Genomic DNA, 22681 nt, shown 5'->3' with positions numbered 1-22681 from the left:
TTCTAAGTACAGTACTTGAGTAAATGCACCAAGTTACTTTCCATCACTGCCAGGTTGTTGTGGACAAGTTAGGTGATCTGTGTGATTACTGGAGACACCACTCCCCCTAGTGGCCATATAGAAAACCAACCTTCTAGCTGAATGCCTCAGAGTAAGTAATGTATAGAGTATGGGTTTTGAACAGGCCTTTAAACAAGCTCAGCTTATAGACCGCATAGTTCCGCTGAGTGAAATAAAGCAGTGGTTCTCAACCTGTGGGTCGGGTCCCCAGATGATTAACTTAATGTTTTAACAGTAAACAAACCAACATAAAGTTTAAGTGTATAGAGGGTATCTGCACATTTCTAAAGTGACAATTTAAGGACTTTTTAATACCTCTAAAATGAGAAAATTTAACATTGGCCAAATTGTCAAATATCAGAGGCAGAAAGTGTGAAAATAGCAGATCTACATGCTCACAACGCCTCGCATTGCGAGGCGTTGTGAGCATGTAGATCTGCTATTTTCACAATAGAACCGTGTTATACAAAATGTAATGCCTCAACTCTTCCTAGTCCAAGTGGTGCTCGTCAGAGAGAGGGGGGTTCCCAGTTCAAATATGATTCTTTTGGGGGTCGCGGCCTGAAAAGGTTGAGAACCACTGAAATAAAGCATAAAGACGTAGCGTGTGTGTGCATCATCTGACTCACATCTTTTCTGCGAGTGTTTTTTTAGCACCTTAACCAGTAAGACTCCCTAATCGGGAGATAAGCGACCGTGTTTTTTTAGCACCTTAATCAACATCCATCCACACTATACATCTGATCGCCTCGTGAACCAGCCTGTCCTGGAAATCAAATTCCGTTTTCAAATGTAGCTTTCCGGAGGAGGCTGGTTTACGAGGCTATAGATCTGATTCAATGCTCACACACCTTTATATCTCATCTCAGGTACCATGTGAGTATGTAGATAATTTGTTATTTTTGTTGTTTTGATCTCCTTTTCCCCCTTTGCCCCCCCTCTTCTTTTTCACCTCTCTTTCTTCAATGGAAAATCAACATGATGGCAATGATGCACAAAAAAACTCATTTAATCACTTCTTTACTTCTGTAAACCTGTGATGTGATGATAAAGATGATTCTGACCTGCAGCAGTTCTAGATCATATAGACGTAGTGTGTGTTTGTGTGATGTGTGTGTGGTGTGATGTGTGTGTGTGTGTGTGTGTGTGTGTGTGTGTGTGTGTGTGTGTGTGTGTGTGTGTGTGTGTGTGTGTGTGTGTGCCCTCTGACCTGCAGCAGCTCCAGGTCAGAGTGGTCCTCCTGTCCAGGAACCATCTCTGTTAACATCTCTGACATCACCTTGGTGTTCCCCCGCACGATGTCCAGCTCACTGCGCAAACGCCCGATCTGTGACGCACACACACACACACACACACACACACACACACACACACACACACACACACACACACACACACACACACACACACACACACACACACACACACACACACACACACACACACACACACACACACACAGGGTCAATGTCAAGTTTATTCGATGACAGCAATGGTGCAGATTTTTTATTTCAAGGAGCCCCAGTTTGATTAGCATCAGGCCACTGGTTCTTTTCAGGCTGCTATCACCCCAAATAATCACATGTCAACAGGGGACCCCCACCCTGACAAGCAATTGGAATTGAGGCATACTGTAAAATATTGTTTGATTCAATTCCACAGATAAATATGTTTGAAAATAAATAGCCCATCTACATACTAACAACGCCTTGCCTTGATGCTCACAAGGCAAGGCGTTGTGAGATGTAGATGGGCTATTTTCAAAAATATGTATCTGTAGACTACCTTTTACTTGGGTAACATTAGAGAATTGGGCCAATGTTGGCCATTTTTATAGCATAGTTTTTTTGATTACTTTCATTTACAATTTACAATTGAATTAATGTTCTCTTAATTTTAGGGTCATTAAAAAGGTCTTAAAAAAAGGTCCTTTTTAGTACATTGTTTACTGTTGCGTGAGACAACAATCTTGTTTCTGGGGACCCTCCCCCCAAAAACACTCCCCCTGGGGGTCCCAAACCACAGAGAACCGCTGCATTAGGCACAGGACCTCTATGTGCGTTATCCCTGGGACCCCCGTTCTATACTGTAAAACCATTAGTGTTTAGTTAACACTTTTGTTGCTATCAATTAAAACTCTTTGAAGGTCCAAGATGCCATGGTCTCTATGGACTTCCATGTAATTCATAGTGCACGGATCATGCACTCCCATGCCTAGATCATGCACCACGTGTGTGCACGCTGTTCACAGCTTTCAAACAAAAAAATCCACATGGAAATCCGTTCAGGCATTCATGAGATATCAGCCATTATGTTTTTACATTATGTAAACAAACATGGCTGCCATGTTTGAAAGAATGGGTTGGTATGGGGGTTAAACATGCAATTTCGCGATCGCGATCATGCCTAATTCATTTTTTGAGGTCCAAAAAAACATTTTTGAAAAAGAAAATCGGCCCAAACTCGGGAAACTCTGGGTTGGCACCAAACAGGTTAACTGAAAAGTGTACACATTTCCTCCTTGGAATTCATAATATAAAACATCAGGTCAGTACAACAAGAAAGAGGGCATTGATTCTTCAGCAGGTCACCCTGCGTGGCTTGGTGTTGTCACCTGTTCGGGGGTGACGGTGATGGGTCCCGGGACGCTGGGGACGTGGGGGATCTGGGACACGGAGACGGGGGCCAGAGCGGGGGCCGCCGCGGGTTGAGGAGGGGGGGCGGGGGCAGGGGGGGCCGCTCTGTACTTCATCACGGCCGGGTCCACCTCTGGTACTCCCTGGAACCACAAACACACTGGTATGAGCTGCTGCTGCTCAGAGAGAGATGTCCACAGAGTTCAGTCACATTTCATTCACAAAAGTGACAGATTTACTGACTACCCGCTATCAATAAGCTTTGGGCTTATCAAGCTTGTTATCGAGCATAGCAGCCCTGCAGCCCACGATGTCATGTTTAAACAATCAAGACAAGAGGCGGTCAATAGGTTATTACAGTACTATCCATAATATAATGTCCTAGATTTAGTTTTAAACCTTTTCTGTTTTCTTTTCTCTTATTTCTTTTCTACTGTATTTTAGATTTGTATGCTTACTGTGTCTTGTTATGTCAGTAATGTTGATGTTTTGGGGACTATGGACGAAAATTAGAACTCACCCTCTGAGGGGTGTGTATGGGGGACAGGGGGACAGACTCACCCTCTGAGGGGTGTGTATGGGGGACAGGGGGACAGACTCACCCTCTGGGGGGTGTGTATGGGGGACAGGGGGACAGACTCACCCTCTGGGGGGTGTGTATGGGGGACTGGGGGACAGACTCACCCTCTGAGGGGTGTGTATGGGGGACAGGGGGACAGACTCACCCTCTGAGGGGTGTGTATGGGGGACAGACTCACCATCTGGGGGGTGTGTATGGGGGACAGGGGGACAGACTCACCCTCTGGGGGGTGTGTATGGGGGACAGGGGGACAGACTCACCCTCTGGGGGGTGTGTATGGGGGACAGGGGGACAGACTCACCCTCTGAGGGGTGTGTATGGGGGACAGGGGGACAGACTCACCCTCTGAGGGGTGTGTATGGGGGACAGGGGGACAGACTCACCCTCTGGGGGGTGTGTATGGGGGACAGGGGGACAGACTCACCCTCTGGGGGTGTGTATGGGGGACAGGGGGACAGACTCACCCTCTGAGGGGTGTGTATGGGGGACAGGGGGACAGACTCACCCTCTGAGGGGTGTGTATGGGGGACAGGGGGACAGACTCACCCTCTGAGGGGTGTGTATGGGGGACAGGGGGACAGACTCACCCTCTGAGGGGTGTGTATGGGGGACAGACTCACCCTCTGAGGGGTGTGTATGGAGGACAGACTCACCCTCTGAGGGGTGTGTATGGAGGACAGACTCACCCTCTGAGGGGTGTGTATGGGGGACAGACTCACCCTCTGAGGGGTGTGTATGGAGGACAGACTCACCCTCTGAGGGGTGTGTATGGAGGACAGACTCACCCTCTGAGGGGTGTGTATGGGGGACAGACTCACCCTCTGAGGGGTGTGTATGGAGGACAGACTCACCCTCTGAGGGGTGTGTATGGAGGACAGACTCACCCTCTGAGGGGTGTGTATGGAGGACAGACTCACCCTCTGAGGGGTGTGTATGGAGGACAGACTCACCCTCTGAGGGGTGTGTATGGAGGACAGACTCACCCTCTGAGGGGTGTGTATGGGGGACAGACTCACCCTCTGAGGGGTGTGTATGGAGGACAGACTCACCCTCTGAGGGGTGTGTATGGAGGACAGACTCACCCTCTGAGGGGTGTGTATGGAGGACAGACTCACCCTCTGAGGGGTGTGTATGGGAGACAGGGCGTCCAGGTCTGCCATGGGGAACTCGATGCCCTTCCTCTTCAGCTCCTCATAGATGTGGACCACGCCTGTCAGGTCAGGACTGCTCCTGAAGGCGTCCGCCCAGGCCTGGAGCACACACACGCACGCACGCACGCACGCACGCACGCACGCACGCACGCACGCACGCACGCACGCACGCACGCAGAGAGACACACACGCATACAAGCACGCACGCATGCATGCACGCACACGCACACACACACACCATGTAAAACACAACATTAACACACAGGGTCCCGACTAAAATCAAGATTTCAAATCCGACCGTCAAGTGCTTTTCCCGACTAAAGTCAGGATATAATGTTTCTTATATTAAACCTTAGCAGCGGCTCCACAAATCTCCATATTTCAACATATGTTTTTTTTTTCTTCTTTTTTCGGTACATTTATGCCCTCCGTCTTTGTCCGAGTGTGTCGCACAAACGTTGTTGATCTTGTCAATCGGCTATTTCTGCAGTTTTTTAGGGGGAGAAACCTTTGAAAGTCTGTTGGTTTTATAAATGTGTATAATGTATCCAATGAAAAGCATTCACAAGAGCCACTCTTGTATGATGAAGTAGGGCATTCATTTATTAAAATAGTAAAATATTAAAAAGTTGAAATATGGAGACCCAAGGTTTCAGCGAGTCAGTGAATCCAGGCCAGCGATCCATCTGGGTCACGGTCCATTTGTGGAGCAGTCGGGTCCCCTCGTCACCCAGCGCTCCTCCCAGATGGACGACCAGAAAAGAACCTCGATCAGAAACCAGGTTAAGTTGGGTCTCGCGTCCTTCAACACGACCTTCTCCTCCTCCTAACGCAGCGTCAACCAGGGTTGATTTCGTCGACTAAAACTGTGACGAAAAATGTTTGTCGACTGTGTTTTTTTCACTGATGAAAACTAAATAAAAACTAAACAAAAACTAAGCTGTGAAAAAACTAAACTAAAAAACTAAACTAAACTAAAACTAAGACTATTGACAATTTCGTCAACAAAATAAAAACTAGACTAAAATGTTGGGGAGGGACTGGTGGAGAAGAGAGTCATTTTATGTTTGGTTGCTCTCCGGTGTTGCATGCTGAAAATAGAAGATATACAAGATCGGCTATTTTCAGCACACAACCAAGTGTAAAATCAGTCATCATTAAGATGTCATCAAGGCCTGCCAAAATACATTTTAGTCGACTAAATCAACTGTAGATTTAGTCGCCTAAAATCTTATATTTAGTCGACTAAAATTAGACTAAAACTAATACTTTTCAGGTGACTACATTATGACTAAAACTAAATGACGTTTTATTCAAAAGACTATGACTAAAACTAAATCAAAATTTGCTGTCAAAAACAACACTGGCGTCAACAGACCGTGTACTGTGTGCACTGCGGGAACGAGGAGTCTCTCTCTCTCTCTCTCTCTGTTCTAAAACAGGACAGTCCCAGGGGTGTGTCCCTCTAGCCTAAGGTCTGGGGCAGGTCCATCCCTATAAATACTGAGAGGACAGTCCCAGGGGTGTGTCCCTCTAGCCTAAGGTCTGGGGCAGGTCCATCCCTATAAATACTGAGGACAGACAGTGACTGGGCACTCTGTGAAGGTAATGGGAAACCATGAGACTGCTTGTTCTGCGTGGTAATACCCGAGGTCAAAGCCAGGGGGCGCTCCTACCTCACACAGATACGGGAAGTGAACCAGAGGTGGTAATGGTATGGCTTTGCGGCTTTGTCTCTTTCCTGTTCCCTCTCATTCTACAATGTATCTATGAAAATAAAGGCAGAAAAGCCCCCCCCTCCAAAAAAAATAATAACCTCTTTGTTTTATATTTCATTGGACAATGATGCAAAACAAATAACGAATCTACAAGTTCACAACACACCCCTCCGTCATCACCTGATGACAGTTGAGTCATGCACTGGTGAAATATCAGAGCGCTTCACTGTTGTGACTCCATAATCATTTTTTCCAATTTTGCCTTATAGATCTGCTCAGTTTTGCCTGTTTAATGTGTTCGTTATGTGTTCGTTTTGGTTGCTTACAAAAACACAGTTTGAACGTCAGTGAAATTAGTCACTGCTGCCCACATACCCAGTGGAAAGAACCTTAAGCCTCTATCAGAGTCCAGGGTGAAGAGCTATTCACTTCACCGCGGTGTAGTTTTCTAGCTATCGCCTAAAAATACATAACAAAGCCTAGGTGATAGCTAGGAAACTACACCACAGTGATGTGAATAGCTGTTCACCCTGGACTCTGATAGAGGCTTTAGACCAGGGGTGTCGAACTCATCTTGGGGTGAGGGCCGCATTGGATGAAAGGCGACTTGATGAGGGCCGAACCAGTCGCGGATCGGATGGCATGCACACTCGCGCACATGTTCGCTCTGTTTTTCTTCCTGTCGTCTCAGCCACTGCTGTAGCTAGCAGTATAGCAGTATATCATTTTACAAATTGTGTTCATTATTAAGTAAAATAGCTACTTTCATTATTGGTATTACAGTTGCAGTTAGGTACGAGAGATGCTATTTGTTTAAAGGAGTAGTTCATCCCCAAAATGACTTTTTTTTCTTTGATTACTCACGCCATGGAGAATTGAGTTCAATAATATATTTTTATTTTATTTGTCGCATTACTAAGACAAAAATGTGATAATAGTACACTTCCCCCCATTGATTCCGGATGGGGACCCAAATGCATTTGGGTCCCCATCCGGAATCAATAGGCATGCATTTATTGTAATCAAATTTCTGTTTTAGGAATGAGTCTACATTGGCTCCATGGCATTTTGGGGGTGAACTACTCCTTTAAGAAGTGCCAATAAGAATAAACCATTTGATAATAGAATAATTCAATTCCTGATAGTCTCCAGTACGCTATAATTTGTAAATGGCTAAAAAATATATTATTGATGCAGGACAATAATTATTTTTATTGTATTTTATAATAAAAAAAATAAAAGTAATGAACAATAATGGCATATTCAGAAAATATCGGAATAATACAACTTTTACATTTTTATTATTATTATATTTTTTAAATAAGTTATTTTTTTTAACAACATTAATTTCCATGTCTAATATGTGTAATCTTTGAGTACAGTTCGAATATTGTAGGTATATTCAGGTATTATTCATAGCCAGACCAACCACCCTATTCCTAGCAGCAATGCTGTCATCTTCAAAGAGAGAGAGAGAGAGCTGGTCACTTAACATTCCAATCAATCAACTCAATCACTGCCAGGTGGGAGAAACCTAGCCTGCAGTGTACAGACATTAGTTAGGTTAATTCTTAAAACAATCATAACTCTTGACAGGAATGGGCTAGAGACTTACTTTTTTTCCCTAAATGCTCAGAAATGTATGCTCTAGCCTGGGGGGCCGGATTGAATCATCTCGCGGGCCGGGTTCGGCCCGCGGGCCGTATGTTTGACATCCCTGCTTTAGACGCTGCTGCTCACATCCCTAGTGGAAAGAACCTGACTGCTAAACAACCAAGTGGTGATAAGCAACGCGTCTCCTGATATTGTACCTGTATAAGAGCCAGTACTTTGTCCTGTACGATGGTGGGAGGGTTGGTCTTAATAACGGTACCTGTATGAGAGCCAGTACTTTGTCCTGTACGATGGTGGGAGGGTTGGTCTTTACCTGTATAAGGGCCAGTACTTTGTCTTGTACTATAGTAGGAGGGTTGGTCTTGGGGGAGATGATCTTGACCAGCACGCCTTCGATGAAGTCCCTGTGGGCCACCTGGACGTGGAACCTGTGGCCGCAGTTCTTCACACACGTCTCCAGGACCTGCACAGAGCAGAGAGAGACCGAGGGAACCAGTGGTCATTCTGACAGCAGAGTTTCAGTAGTTTTAGCCATAGTCTTCTGAATAAACGTCCCAATAATGTTTGACATATTTTAGTCATCTGAAATGTTTAACCAAATGTCTGAACCTGCGGTTCCTCTCGTACTGAGCGGGTTTGTTATTGCAACAACACATCATTAGTGGGGTAAAACTAACAATAGGAAGAGCCGACATCGAAGGATCAAAAAGCGAAGTCGCTATGAATGCTTGGCCGCCACAAGCCAGTTATCCCTGTGGTAACTTTTCTTGACACTCCCTGCTTTTATTTAGTCTTCGTCAGTGAAAAAAGGAAGTTGACCAACAATTTTTGTCATAGTTTTACCGGTGTGGAGGGAAGGAGAGAGGGAGGCAGGGAGAGGCAGCAGAGTGATTCACCCATTTAGGCCTAGAATTATTGACTGCTTTAACTGTTGAAAAATAGCAGATATACAAGCTCACAGCGCGGCACCGAGTGCCGCGCTGCGAGCTTGTAGATCTGCTATTTTTGAAAAAGTCGTGAAAATGTGTGCAAATCTTTGGATATATGTATTTTCAGAGCGAACGTTTGTAACTCAAATTTTGCTTCTGGGGGGTCCCCGGAACTAAATATTTTGAGATGGGGGTCCGTGGCCAAATACATATCATTTTGGGGGACCTTGACATGAAAAAGTTTGAGAACCACTGACATAGTAGTCTCTCAAGAACAGACTAACTGAGCTCCAGTTAAGTGAAAAGGACCTTTTCTTTGACGATGGCTGGCCAGATTGCTGACATAGAAACATAGGTTTTTCAAAAAATCTTAGAAGGATTCAAAATAGAAGGATTCAAAAGACACTTATAGAATTGGGTCAAAATTCAAATTTTTCATGATTTTTCAAAAATAGCAGATGTACAAGCTCGCAGCGCGGCACCGCTTGTATATCTGCTGTTTTTCAATAGTTAAAGCATAAAATAATGATACACAAAATGTGTGCCCGTTCTGAATGGGTTAAGAGGAGATATGGGGAGGAGAAAAGTTTAGTGCGTGGGAGACTTCTTTGCTCTCTGGCTGCTGCTTCACATATGACAGCACGGGCACAGAGCAGTCTATTAGATCTGACAACACCCAGGCACAGAGCAGTCTTTTAGATCTGACAACACCCAGGCACAGAGCAGTCTTTTAGATCTGACAACACCCAGGCACAGAGCAGTCTTTTAGATCTGACAGCACGAACACAGAGCAGTCTTTTAGATCTGACAACACCCAGGCACAGAGCAGTCTTTTAGATCTGACAACACCCAGGCACAGAGCAGTCTTTTAGATCTGACAGCACGGCCACAGAGCAGTCTTTTAGATCTGACAACACGGCCACAGAGCAGTCTTTTAGATCTGACAACACCCAGGCACAGAGCAGTCTTTTAGATCTGACAACACGGCCACAGAACAGCCTATTAGATCTGACAACACCCAGGCACAGAGCAGTCTTTTAGATCTGACAACACGGCCACAGAGCAGTCTTTTAGATCTGACAACACGGCCACAGAGCAGTCTTTTAGATCTGACAACACAGAGCAGTCTTTTAGATCTGACAACACAGGGACAGAGCAGTCTTTTAGATCTGACAACACCCAGGCACAGAACAGTCTTTTAGATCTGACAACACCCAGGCACAGAGCAGCTTTTAGATCTGACAACACCCAGGCACAGAGCAGTCTTTTAGATATGACAACACGGGCACAGAGCAGTCTTTTAGATCTGACAACACGGGCACAGAGCAGCTTTTAGATCTGACAACACCCAGGCACAGAGCAGTCTTTTAGATCTGACAACACCCAGGCACAGAGCAGTCTTTTAGATCTGACAACACGGCACAGAGCAGTCTTTTAGATCTGACAACACGGCACAGAGCAGCTTTTAGATCTGACAACACGGCACAGAGCAGTCTTTTAGATCTGACAACACGTGGGCACAGAGCAGTCTTTTAGATCTGACAACACGGCACAGAGCAGTCTTTTAGATCTGACAACACGGCACAGAGCAGTCTTTTAGATCTGACAACACCCAGGCACAGAGCAGTCTTTTAGATCTGACAACACCCAGGCACAGAGCAGTCTTTTAGATCTGACAACACGGGCACAGAGCAGCCTATTAGATCTGACAACACGGGCACAGAGCAGCCTATTAGATCTGACAACACGGGCTCAGAGCAGTCTTTTAGATCTGACAACACGGGGCACAGAGCAGTCTTTTAGATCTGACAACACGTGGGCACAGAGCAGTCTTTTAGATCTGACAACACGGCACAGAGCAGTCTTTTAGATCTGACAACACGGCACAGAGCAGTCTTTTAGATCTGACAACACGGCACAGAGCAGTCTTTTAGATCTGACAACACGGCACAGAGCAGTCTTTTAGATCTGACAACACCCAGGCACAGAGCAGTCTTTTAGATCTGACAACACGGGCACAGAGCAGCCTATTAGATCTGACAACACGGGCACAGAGCAGCCTATTAGATCTGACAACACGGGCTCAGAGCAGTCTTTTAGATCTGACAACACGGGGCACAGAGCAGTCTTTTAGATCTGACAACACACGGGCACAGAGCAGTCTTTTAGATCTGACAACACCCAGGCACAGAGCAGTCTTTTAGATCTGACAACACCCAGGCACAGAGCAGTCTTTTAGATCTGACAACACAGGGACAGAGCAGTCTTTTAGATCTGACAACACCCAGGCACAGAGCAGTCTTTTAGATCTGACAACACAGGGACAGAGCAGTCTTTTAGATCTGACAACACCCAGGCACAGAGCAGTCTTTTAGATCTGACAACACAGGGACAGAGCAGTCTTTTAGATCTGACAACACGGCCACAGAGCAGTCTTTTAGATCTGACAACACAGGGACAGAGCAGTCTTTTTAATGAGCAGAGCTATCAAACACACCAGGGAGGCCAAGTCCTCACTCCTCATAATGTGTTGAGATCACAAGGCTACTAACACTCTTCTGGACAAAACAAAAAATCAGCTTCACTGCTGGGACTTTTAACTGGCTCTTTTCCACCCCACACCCACTTGGCACGCAATTCAGAAGCGTTTAGACATCATCAGCAAACAACCAATCAGAGGAAACACAGGCTTCCAAAGGGGTTATTTTTTTTGTGTTGCTAGCCGCTCCAACACATGACTTTGTGTGTACAGTATGTCATGTGTGTAGCAGTGTTTTCTAGTGTGAAGTGAGTGCTACGGGTGTGATTTCTTTGTGTATTTTATGACTGTGGTTGTGCTCCACTGCTGCTGCACCAACACCACTCATGTACACACACTGACACTGACGTGTTTTTCTGCTGCCAACGCTGCTCCTATAAAAACCAAGACAAACACGTCTGCCTTGTTGCACTCCTTTCTTTCTTTCTTTCTCTCTCCCTCTATTCTTCTTTAACCCTATCCTGAAACTGCAAATTAATGATGGGAGCTTTCACGACAAAGATACTAGTAGTGTGACCATTTTCTATCACGATAAAGGATAATAAAGATTATCATCCCATTCCTACATGAATATATATATATATATATGTTACAGTATGTTTGAAAAAACAGCAAGATTGGGAAAGGAGCGCTTGTTTTAGTTCACCTTATGGTAATCCAGTATCTGACTTAAAGTCCTGTTCGCAATTTGGTGTTAGGGGAGTTTCTCACCTGAACTGAGTCAGTGGGTCCCTAGACATGAATAATCACAGAGGTGCTCGTCCGCCATAGTGCCAGGAATGGCGCAATGGCCAAATCAAATATGGCTGCCATCGGCTATGATGAAAATCCAACTTTTCTGTATATGCACATGTAATACCTCCATTTGGACTAATTGGGGTATGGGGAATTCATTTCTGATATTGTTTTGACCATTTTTGGTGATTTGGACCTCAAAAGGTCATGGTCAAGGTCATTTTGCTATTCCGAAGACCGTGGGCCATAACTTGGCCATTGTTAGGAGTAAAAACAGGTGCAGTAGGTCTAAATCAACTAATGCTGACATGTATAATTCATTTCTGACATTGTTTTGACCATTAAGGATCATCTTGTCTTTGAAATATCAATGTCAATGCCATTTTCCAAAAACGATTTTGTTCATTACTTGCACTTTTATAGTATTTTTTGTAAGTTTGTCACTATTTTATAGTAAGTTTGTTTTGTTTATAACAAAAGACATACTAGTGAGAAATACAACAAGTAAACATCCACATTTAACTTTAAAGGGGGGTTTTAAATGGGTGTTTAAATGAGCAAATAAGACTATTTACGAATAAAAGTGACAAATAAAAGCACACACAAAATTAAATAACAATTTCCCTCAAAGTGCACCATATTGTGATTGTGTGCATCCAAGTTAGTATGATGTGTTTTTACTGGATGGATTTGCCATTGTTCCATGGCAAAATATGATGCACCGATATCCATCAGCAAGGCAGCCATATCCTCGAGAGTCGAAGTGTTCCTTGCATCCATCCATGTTCCATTGGTTCTAGTCTTTCCTCAGGTTCCTTGGCTGTTGCAAGCAGGTGGCAAGACATGCACTAGAAAGGTGCCTTGTTGGTATCAGCAGTTGTACTTCTCTGCTACCAATGCTGTGTCTTGTTCTGTCAAGGTCTTTGCCTCTCCAAAGTGTGTTAGATATTGTATTTGGTCAGAAGCCATAGCTGCATGCTTAGTCCCCACCTGGCCCATGCAGTCATCTCCAGTTTCCAAGGCATATGTCCCCTGATCACTGTCTTGGCTAGTGGTGCTCCAAGATGAGAGACTGCTTGATGCTGTAGAAGCATGTGCCGCTGCACACCTAGTGCCATACTGCTACCAGATCTACTTAATCCCCAGTGCTTGAAAGTATCACTACGACAACTCTCTGGGGTCCACTCATAATCATGGCGACCCATTATTCCCTCCATTAGGTTACGGTTATGGGTAGGTTTAGTTATAATAGGGCCAGTTGACTCCACAATCCACATGTACCAGCAGCTTGGTGACAGCCTCCTCAATCTAGTTCAATCTTTGGGATCTCTTCACCTCCAGCCCCTTTTGCAGGGAGCCACTCATCATCATCAGAGATAACAGACGCACCCATCCCTCATCAACTTTACAAATTCTGGGTGTCTGAGGAGAACACACAGCTCTCCAGCTGTGTGTTCGGAATATGGTGTCCATTCAAGCTTGTGGCGATGTAGGTAGAACGGCTGCCTTGGAATCTGAAGGTTCCAGGGTCGATTTCTGGCTCCTCCTGTTTATTTGTGGAAGTGTCCTTAAGCAAGACACTGAACCCCTAACTGCTCCCGGTGAGCACCTTGCATGGTTTCATGGTGTGAATGTATGTGTGAATGTGTGTGTTAATGGGCAAATGTGAAATACATTGTACAGTGCTTTGGAGAAGAGCGCTATATACTGTAAATGCAGTCCATTTACCATTATCAGCTCTGTTGTCTCTGTTGATGATGTCGCTAGTGGAGAAGAGATCCCAGACATCTTGAATAGGATTGAGGAGGCTGACACCTGGTGCATGTTCAGCCTCCATTATAACTAAGCCTATCCCTAACCTTCACTAACCTAATGGTCAGAATAATGAGATGTCGGAACTATGAGCGGACCCCAGAGAGTTGTTGTCTCCTTCGCATTACTGCTATATTACACCCCATATTTCCAAGCACTGGGGATGAAGGAGATCTGGCAGCAGTATGGCTCTGGTGAGACTCACTTCTACTGCATCAAGCAGTCTGATCTTGGAGCACCACTAGCCAAGACAGTGATCAAGGCACATATGCCTTGGAGACAGGAGATGACTGCATGGGCCAGGTGAGGATTAAACATGTAGTTATGGCTTCTGACAATATCTAACAAACTTTGGAGAGGCAAAGACCTTGACAGAACAAGACACAGCATTGGTAGCAGAGAAGAACAACTGCTGAGACCAACAAGGCACCTTTCTAGCGTTTCTTGCCACCTGCTTGCAACAGCCAAGGAACCTGAGGAAAGACTAGAACCAATGGAAAATGGAACATGGAACAGGGCATGACATAAAGGCTTGTCCTGTTGTCCGGGACAAGTGCCCATACTATGGAGTGGAGGGAGCAAGGGGGGTCATTAGCCGTCCTTTTGTTATTATTTCAATGTATGACATTTTTATCCGGACAAGTGACTTTTGTCCCCGGACAAGTGAATGGGAAATATACTTGTCCAAAGGACAACTGCCTCAAAAAGTCAATGTCAAGCTCTGATGGATGGAAGGAGCACTTTGACTTTTGTACACTCCTGCCATGTCTGAAGCAAGACACTCGACACTGATGGAGTTCTGTGCATCATATTTTGCCATGGAACAATGACAAATCCATCCTGTAAAAACACCTCATACTAACTTGCATGCACACAATCACAATATGGTGTACTTTGAGGTAAATTGTTATTTAATGTTGTGTGTGATTTTGTTGTGTAATTTTATTTGTCACTTTTATTCGTAAATAGTCTTATCTGCTCATTTAAACACCCATTTAAAACCCCCCTTTAAAGTTAAATGTGGATGTTTACTTGTTGTATTTCTCAGTAGTATGTATTTTGTTATAAACAAAACAAACTTACTATAAAATAGTAACAAACTTACAAAAAATACTATAAAAGTGCAAGTAATGAACAAAATCGTTTTTGGAAAATGGCATTGACATTGATATTTCAAAGACAAGATGATCCTTAATGGTCAAAACAATGTCAGAAATGAATTATACATGTCAGCATTAGTTGATTTAGACCTACTGCACCTGTTTTTACTCCTAACAATGGCCAAGTTATGGCCCACGGTCTTCGGAATAGCAAAATGACCTTGACCATGACCTTTTGAGGTCCAAATCACCAAAAATGGTCAAAACAATATCAGAAATGAATCCCCCATACCCCAATTAGTCCAAATGGAGGTATTACATGTGCATATACAGAAAAGTTGGATTTTCATCATAGCCGATGGCAGCCATATTTGATTTGGCCATTGCGCCATTCCTGGCACTATGGCGGACGAGCACCTCTGTGATTATTCATGTCTAGGGACCCACTGACTCAGTTCAGGTGAGAAACTCCCCTAACACCAAATTGCGAACAGGACTTTAAGTCAGATACTGTATTATGGGCAGTCCCTGGAAGAAGCTCATGTCTCAGTGGTAGAGCATTTGACTGCATTGGTCGCACGTCATCATTTTGATGCCAACACTTATACTTTCACTCAAGTACATTTAGAATTCTGAACTTTTACTTGTTACAGAGTATTTCAACATTGCAGTATTGATACTTGTACTTAAGTAAGAAATGTGACCCGTCAATACTTTTTCCACCACTATTCACACGTCACACCATCAGAGCAGGGTTAACCTGACTTCACCAGATGGTGGCAGCATAGCTATGCTCTCCATCTGGGATCGCTTCCATCTAATGGCTGTAGGAGGCCTGTCCATTTTCTCAAGCTATTTAGCAGGTGATTGGATGGGGCTGCCTGTCTATCACTGGCACAGGCCAGTCTCAGCGCTACAGTGCTGATAGAGCCCGCCCATAGCTGCAGCTGATTGGTCCGGACTGGGACTTAACTCTTTTAGTGCCACCCGTTCACCACTAGAGGGCGCCCCAGGTGCCATAGAAAATCCCATAGAGATATGCTGGTATATGCAGAAGCCCTGCAGCCATGACTTGCCTGAACACTTTCCTTTGTGCATGTACAGGAAGAGGATGAAGTTAGCTTGAAGTTAGCTATTGGCTACCAAGCATTTTAGAAGCCTTATTTTCGTGAACTTAGCCATGATTAAACCTTGCACACCTCATGCATGGGAAAAAAACAGAGAAGAATGAGCTCTAAAAAATCCAATGCAATCCTGTATTGCATTGGAGTGGATTTGTGCAGTTTGTTCACAGCTTTCAAACAAAAAAATCCGATTGGAAATCCGTTCAGGCATTCTTGAGATAATCGCCATTATGTTTTACATGTTATGTAAACAAACATGGCTGCCCTGTATGTTAGATGGGGTTGTATGGGGGTGGAACCATAGAGCTATATAATAATAATAGAGAGGGCAACTGATATCCCCGCCCGTCCACTTGCATTGAGTTGCTCACCCAGCGCATGAAGCGTACTTCCGCGTTTGAAACGCCTCTGAAACGTGACGTAGTGGGTCAACTATTTGGCCTCTTAGCCAATCACGACGGTCGGGGAGCGAGAAACGGGGAGGCGGGGGTAGCGGGGGGCTATCTGCCTCTGTTTGAATAGTTGACCCAACTGCAGTACCTCAAACGGCCACCATGTACTTTTTGCTTCAAAGCGCCCCCAGGGTTCTGGGGGCTTGGGTGGAACATGCAAAATCGCGATTGAAATCATGTTCACTAGATTTGATGGGGTCCAAAAAAAAATTTTTTTTCAATTTTTTTTCAATTTTTTTTTTCTTTTTTTTTTTTTTTTTCCGGTTTTGGCATATGTAATACGTTTTAAAAAACCGAACATGTTCGGTTTTGGCACTGGATGGTCTCTTTCAGCGGTCCCAGATGGAGAGAGGGCGAGATCATTTAGCGACCTACAACCGGGTCGCAACGTGGTCGGTAGTTTTCAGCGTCCGGGTCGCAAAATGGAGCGACCGGGTCGCTAAATGGAGCGACCGGGTCGCTAAATCACCGACCGCGGCACTAAAGCGAGCGACCGGGTCGCTAAATGGAGCGACCGGGTCGCTAAATCACCGACCGCGGCACTAAAGCGAGCGACCGGGTCGCTAAATCGACCGACTGGGACGCTAATTCCATCGACCGGGACGCTAATTCCACCGACTGGGACGCTAATCCAGCGACCGGGTAGGTAAATCCACCGACCGGTGGTCGCTTCCACCGACCTACTAACCCTAACCCTAACCCTAACCCTAAACCTAACCTCAGTAACCTTACCTCAGTTAGGCTAACCTGCCACGCAACCTCCCGACCGTTACCTCAGTTAGGCTAACCTGCCACGCAACCTCCCGACTGGGTCGCTAAATCACCGACCGCGTCGCTAAATCACCGACCGCGTCGCTAAAGCGAGCGACCGGGTCGCTAAATCGACCGACTGGGGCGCAAAATCTTCCGACCGGGTCGCTAAATCTACCGACCTAAAACTGCAGGCAGGTCGGTAGATTTAGCGACCGGGTCGGTCGATTTAGCGGCGCGGTCGGTGATTTAGCGACCCGGTCGCTCGATTTAGCGACCCGGTCGCTGAAAACTACCGACCACGTCGCGACCCGGTTGTAGGTCGCTAAATGATCTCGCTCCTACTGCCCAGATGTTTGCTACGCATTGCTGCCACCATCTGGCGGAGTCAGGTTAGAGCAGGGTGGTATGAGGTGAATATTATATAGTATATACAGTAAACACGTCATACCGTCAGGGCCAGCATGACCTCTCTGTAGTTCTTGTTCCCACTCAGTCTCTTCTTCAGGGCGCGCATGGCATCTTTAGGCCTGTTAGAGAAAACACAGTATAAAACACATCTTTAGGCCTGTTACAGACAACACAGCACAATCTCCATGTAAACATCCATTCATTCATTCATGGCATCTTTGGGCCTGTAGAGACTACGCTTACTGTATTGATGTATCACCTTGCTTATTGTAAGTCACTCTGGATTAACACATATGGTGCCAACCCCGAGTTTCCCGAGTTTGTATTGGTACTAGTGCTGTGCCAACCACGAGTTTCCCGAGTTTGGGCCGTTTTTGAAACTTTTTTTTTTTTTTTTTAAATTTTTTTTTTTCAAATTTTTTTTTTGGACCTCCAGAAATGTATTAGGCATGATCGCGATCGCGAAATTGCATGTTTAACCCCCATACCAACCCATTCTTTCAAACATGGCAGCCATGTTTGTTTACATCTGAAGAAAACATAATGGCTGATAAATCATGAATGCCTGAACGGATTTCCAAGCGGATTTTTTTGTTTGAAAGCTGTGAACAGCATCTACACAAGTGGTGCATCATCTAGGCATGGGCGTGCACTTTTTACACACTTGCACAATTACATGGAAGTCTATGGTAACCATGGCAATGCGAGAGCGAGACATTGAAGAGAAAAAATCATTGCAACATAAGTGTTAAGAGAGTCTGCTAAATGCCTAAATTGTAAATTGTAACACAGCATAAACTCCATGTAAACATCCATTCATAGTCTGACACACGCCAGGGACTGATCTTCAAGCACAACAACGTTGCGTTGTCGCATCCCGTTGTTGACCTGGAAAATCTGGTCATTTTCAGCATGAACCACCGTTGTACTACAAAGTATAAGCACATTTAGGTCTCAGTTGGAACTGTTACCCCCGCGACCCGATCCCGGATAAGCGGTTGAAGATGGATGGATGGATGGATGGATATGTGACGGACAGTCATTGCACGTCACAAAATAGTTTCTATGAAAACTGTTTGCCTATGATGAAATTAAATGTCAACTTTGTCGATGATATCACTGGTAGGTGAGTTTGTGAACTTCCCACAGCCCTCCTCTGAGACACAGAGCAAGTAGATTTATTTTAACCACTATAGTGAGGATAGATTATATGAGGATAAGTTGAAATAAGGGTGAAGTCATCTTTTAAGGGTGACCTGCTTGGTATGTGAGGCCAGATGTTATGTCATCTAGGATTTGGGATATCTTCATATTAGTGGGAGAAATATGTGAAAAAGGTGTTCACTTCCGGCAGAAAGCGTGACAATTTGCACCTAGGGGTATGTTTGTGCGCTGAATTCAAAAATTGACGGTCCCAAGCACTTTTCTCAAATTCACTTTTCTCTAATTCACTTACCATAGGGTTAGGGTTAGGAAAAAGACCCCCCAAAAATCTTCTTTAGTAGCATGTGAGATGAGGGGTCTATCTAGGGGGTTTTCATGATTCTGTATCCATTCCAAGCATTTGTTTTGCACAAAAACATTCCTTGGGCAAGAAATGGACCCCACAAAACTATGGTTTAGTTATGAGTCATCACTTTTCACAGTTGTGTAGGGTCCATTTCTTGCCCAAGGAATGTTTTTTGTGCAAAACAAATGCTTGCAATGGATTAAAAATCATGAAAACCCCCTAGATAGACCCCTCACATGCTATTTAAAGAAGATTTTTTTGGGGGGTCTTTTTTCCCTAGGATGGTAAGTGAATTAGAGCGACCAGATCCCATGGGAAAAGTGCTTGGTGCCGTCAATCTTTGAATTCGGCGCACAAAAATACCCCTAGGTGCAAATTTTCACGCTCTCTGCCGGAAGTGAACACATTAGCCTATTTTTGTTACATATTTCTTCCACTATATCAGGATAAGTCAATAGTGCTGTTTTTCCTGGCTTTAAAAGACACATTACAGTAAAGCTGATGTCATTTTCTGAACTTAAAACCCAGCTGTTCTATTATTCATCTTTTTACCGAATTGTAGAGGCATTGGTGATGATTATTCATCAGAATCTCATCGTTGTACATTTTGTGAAATCACCAACAGTCATGTCCCAATCTGGGAACCCATCGTCAAAGTGAAAAACCGCAACCTCTCAGTTTAGTCATGCCCCTACAAACCGTCAATATTGAAGGTTGAGTACATAAAGTACATAAAGTATAGGTTGATTTTGTCCATATCGTCCAGCCCTAGTTCATCCGTGACAAAGAACCAGTGTTGATTTTGTCGACTAAAACTATGACGAAAAATGTTTGTCGACTGTGTTTTTTTTCACTGACGAAAACTGAATAAAAACTAAATAAAAACTAAGCTGTGATGACTAAAAGGCATGCGACGCGTTGTGAGCTTGTAGATCTGCTATTTTCAGCACACAAGCACCAAGTGTAAAATCAGTTATTACGATGCCATCAAGGCCTGCCAAAATACATTTTAGTCGACTAAATCTACTGTCGCCTAAAATCTTATGATAGTTAGTCGACTAAAATTAGACTAAGACTAAAACCTTTCAGGTGACTAAATTATGACTAAAACTAAATGACATTTTATTCAAAAGACTATGACTATATAACTAAATCAAAATTTGCTGTCAAAAACAACACTGCACAGAACCAGAATGCCAGTCTGTGTGTGACAGTTTGACAGAGTGTCACACAGACATTAACCATCTGTCCGTCTCTCTCTCTCTGTCATAAAAGGAACACGCAGGTAGACTCCACTCCCTCGTCTTCTCGCTGCGAACGAGAGCCCAAGTAACAAACCTTTATGGACTCCTTTTATAGACAAACATTTATGAACCCAAGGGCCTTTATAGAGAGAGATTACGGTTGGGTAATCTTGTAATGTCTGAATAAATACAAATAAACTAAAAACACTGAGTTTCTTTAGATTGACTGAGGTTGACTGAGGTTAAATGGGCGATGGCTCTGCTTTTCTCTTCCCAAGAACTTGTGGTTTTGTGAACGTCTTAATCCCAGTTAATACCACTGTTGTTCATAAAGAAACAACAACGAGACAGAGAGGGATTTTTGGAATTCTTGCTCTCTCTCTCTCTCTCTCTCTCTCTCTCTCTCTCTCTCTCTCTCTCTCTCTCTCTCTCTCTCTCTCTCTCTCTCTCCCCCCCCCACAACAGAGCAGATAGTGTTGATGCTGCCTAAATGAATGAGTTTCTACACAAGACTCTTCAGTGTTCTGTCTGTCCGAGGAGAATAGTATGTGTGTGTGTGTGTGTGTGTGTGTGTGTGTGTGTGTGTGTGTGTGTGTGTGTGTGTGTGTGTGTGTGTGTGTGTGTGTGTGGGTGGCAGGAATGTGCACGATAAAGAGAAACAGTGCTCATAGAACAGCAGAAACAAAAACATCTGCATAAAACATTTGACCCACTTAAGCCCTGTTTTATTGCTTTGTCTTACGACTGCTTCACTCGGTTAAAATAGCAAAAAAAAAATAGGAGTTAATGGAGCTGCTGCTATTTTAGCTGTTGTCGTTATTTCTGAAAATTCTGGAAATATTATGTGTACATTTTCACCTACAGTATGAGGTCCAAACAGGGGAAAAAGGTTTTATTTTATTTTATACCTTTTGTGGGAAAACAAACGATTCTTGTGAATCTTGTTCCTCAGTCACTCATCAGTGCTGCCAAGTCTGCTCATTATAAGCAACTTTTGTCTTGTTTTTTCTTTTTTTTGTAAAGTCGCTTGTAACTATTGGTAGTTGCAGGTTAAGTTTTTTGGGGGATTGGCTACAAGATGTGTGTATTTCAAATGTTTCAGAAATATTCAAAATATTTGAAGATTTTTTTCAAATAGCTGATGTTTATAGGTGTTTTTCTTAGCTTGTTTTCATGGACCTGGATGCTTCTTTCTCTCACAGAATCTGGCAACACTGCAGTCGTGTCAGTGTGAGATGAGTCACTGACCTGCCCTGACAGTGAACTTACACTCTCTCTCACTCTCTCACACTCCTTGTTACACTCCCTGTTACATTACACTCTCTCTCACACTCCTTGTTACACTCCCTGTCACAGTTACACTCTCTCTCACACTCCTTGTTACACTCTCTGTCACAGTTACACTCTCTCTCACACTCCTTGTTACACTCTCTGTCACAGTTACACTCTCTCTCTCACTCCTTGTTACACTCCCTGTCACAGTTACACTCAGGGGCGTCACACCAAATTCTGGGCCCTGGGTACAAGGATTCACTGCGGGCCCCCCATGAATGTTAACTATTGAAAAATAGCAGATACACAAGCTCGCTGTAGATCTGCTATTTTTTGAAAAATCGTGAAAATGTGTGTAAGAAACCTATGTTTCCATGTCAGTGGTGCTCAAACATTTTCATGTCAAGGACCCCCAAGAGATGATATGTATTTGGCCACGGACCCCCATCTCAAAATATTTAGTTCCAGGGACCATCCCCCAGAAGCAAGATTTTAGTTACAAATGTTCGCTTAAAAAAAGATTTTCACACATTTTCACGACTTTTCAAAAATAGCAGATCTACAAGCTTGCAGCGTGGCACTCGGTGCCGTGCTGGTGTGAATAATAAATCAATGGCCATTTACTATTATCATTAATACTATTATTAACTGGTGTAAACCAGATCTTTAAAGAGATGAGTTTGTGGCGAGACTTTCAGGCGACCTATTTGCCGATTGGCTGTCCATGTCACATGGTAACCAAGCTAGTTTCATGATTGGGAGCGGCCCTCCAGACTATGGGGTGGACAGTACTGCACTAGGGCCAATAGCAGGGGACTTTACCTCTCCTCCAGACTATGGAATCCTGGACTGGTGTAATGAAATATTTTGTCCAGCAGGGAGCACCATTCCTTCAAACTTCACAGGCCAGGGCCTGTGGTCACACATTTCTGGACACCAATGCCTGTGTAACATCCATGCATTCATACAACTGCGAGTCTGCCGCTGCATGCTTGATTTGGCTGTACACGCTGACTTGTTCATCAGGAAACATGCTCCCTCGTC

At 44.3% G+C, this 22681-nt stretch overlaps 1 protein-coding gene across 1 annotated transcript in view; it reads right to left on the bottom strand.

Moving 5' to 3' along the window:
- Positions 1–22681, bottom strand: part of tom1l2a (target of myb1 like 2 membrane trafficking protein a) — a gene marked incomplete at its 5' end in the record, with an annotated part of 81883 nt that overhangs the window by 28562 nt on the left and 30640 nt on the right. Inside the window, 5 exons of the mRNA XM_080724768.1 lie at positions 1271–1387; positions 2675–2839; positions 4392–4526; positions 8073–8222; positions 17652–17730. Of these exons, the coding sequence (XP_080580894.1) occupies positions 1271–1387; positions 2675–2839; positions 4392–4526; positions 8073–8222; positions 17652–17730 (646 nt within the window). The remainder of the gene's footprint in view (positions 1–1270; positions 1388–2674; positions 2840–4391; positions 4527–8072; positions 8223–17651; positions 17731–22681) is intronic.

Source organism: Nannobrachium achirus (genome assembly GCF_963921795.1).
Source record: "Nannobrachium achirus genome assembly, chromosome: 4".
In the NCBI taxonomy this organism is placed as follows: Eukaryota; Metazoa; Chordata; class Actinopteri; order Myctophiformes; family Myctophidae; genus Nannobrachium; species Nannobrachium achirus.
This window is presented reverse-complemented; position numbering and strand designations above follow the sequence as displayed.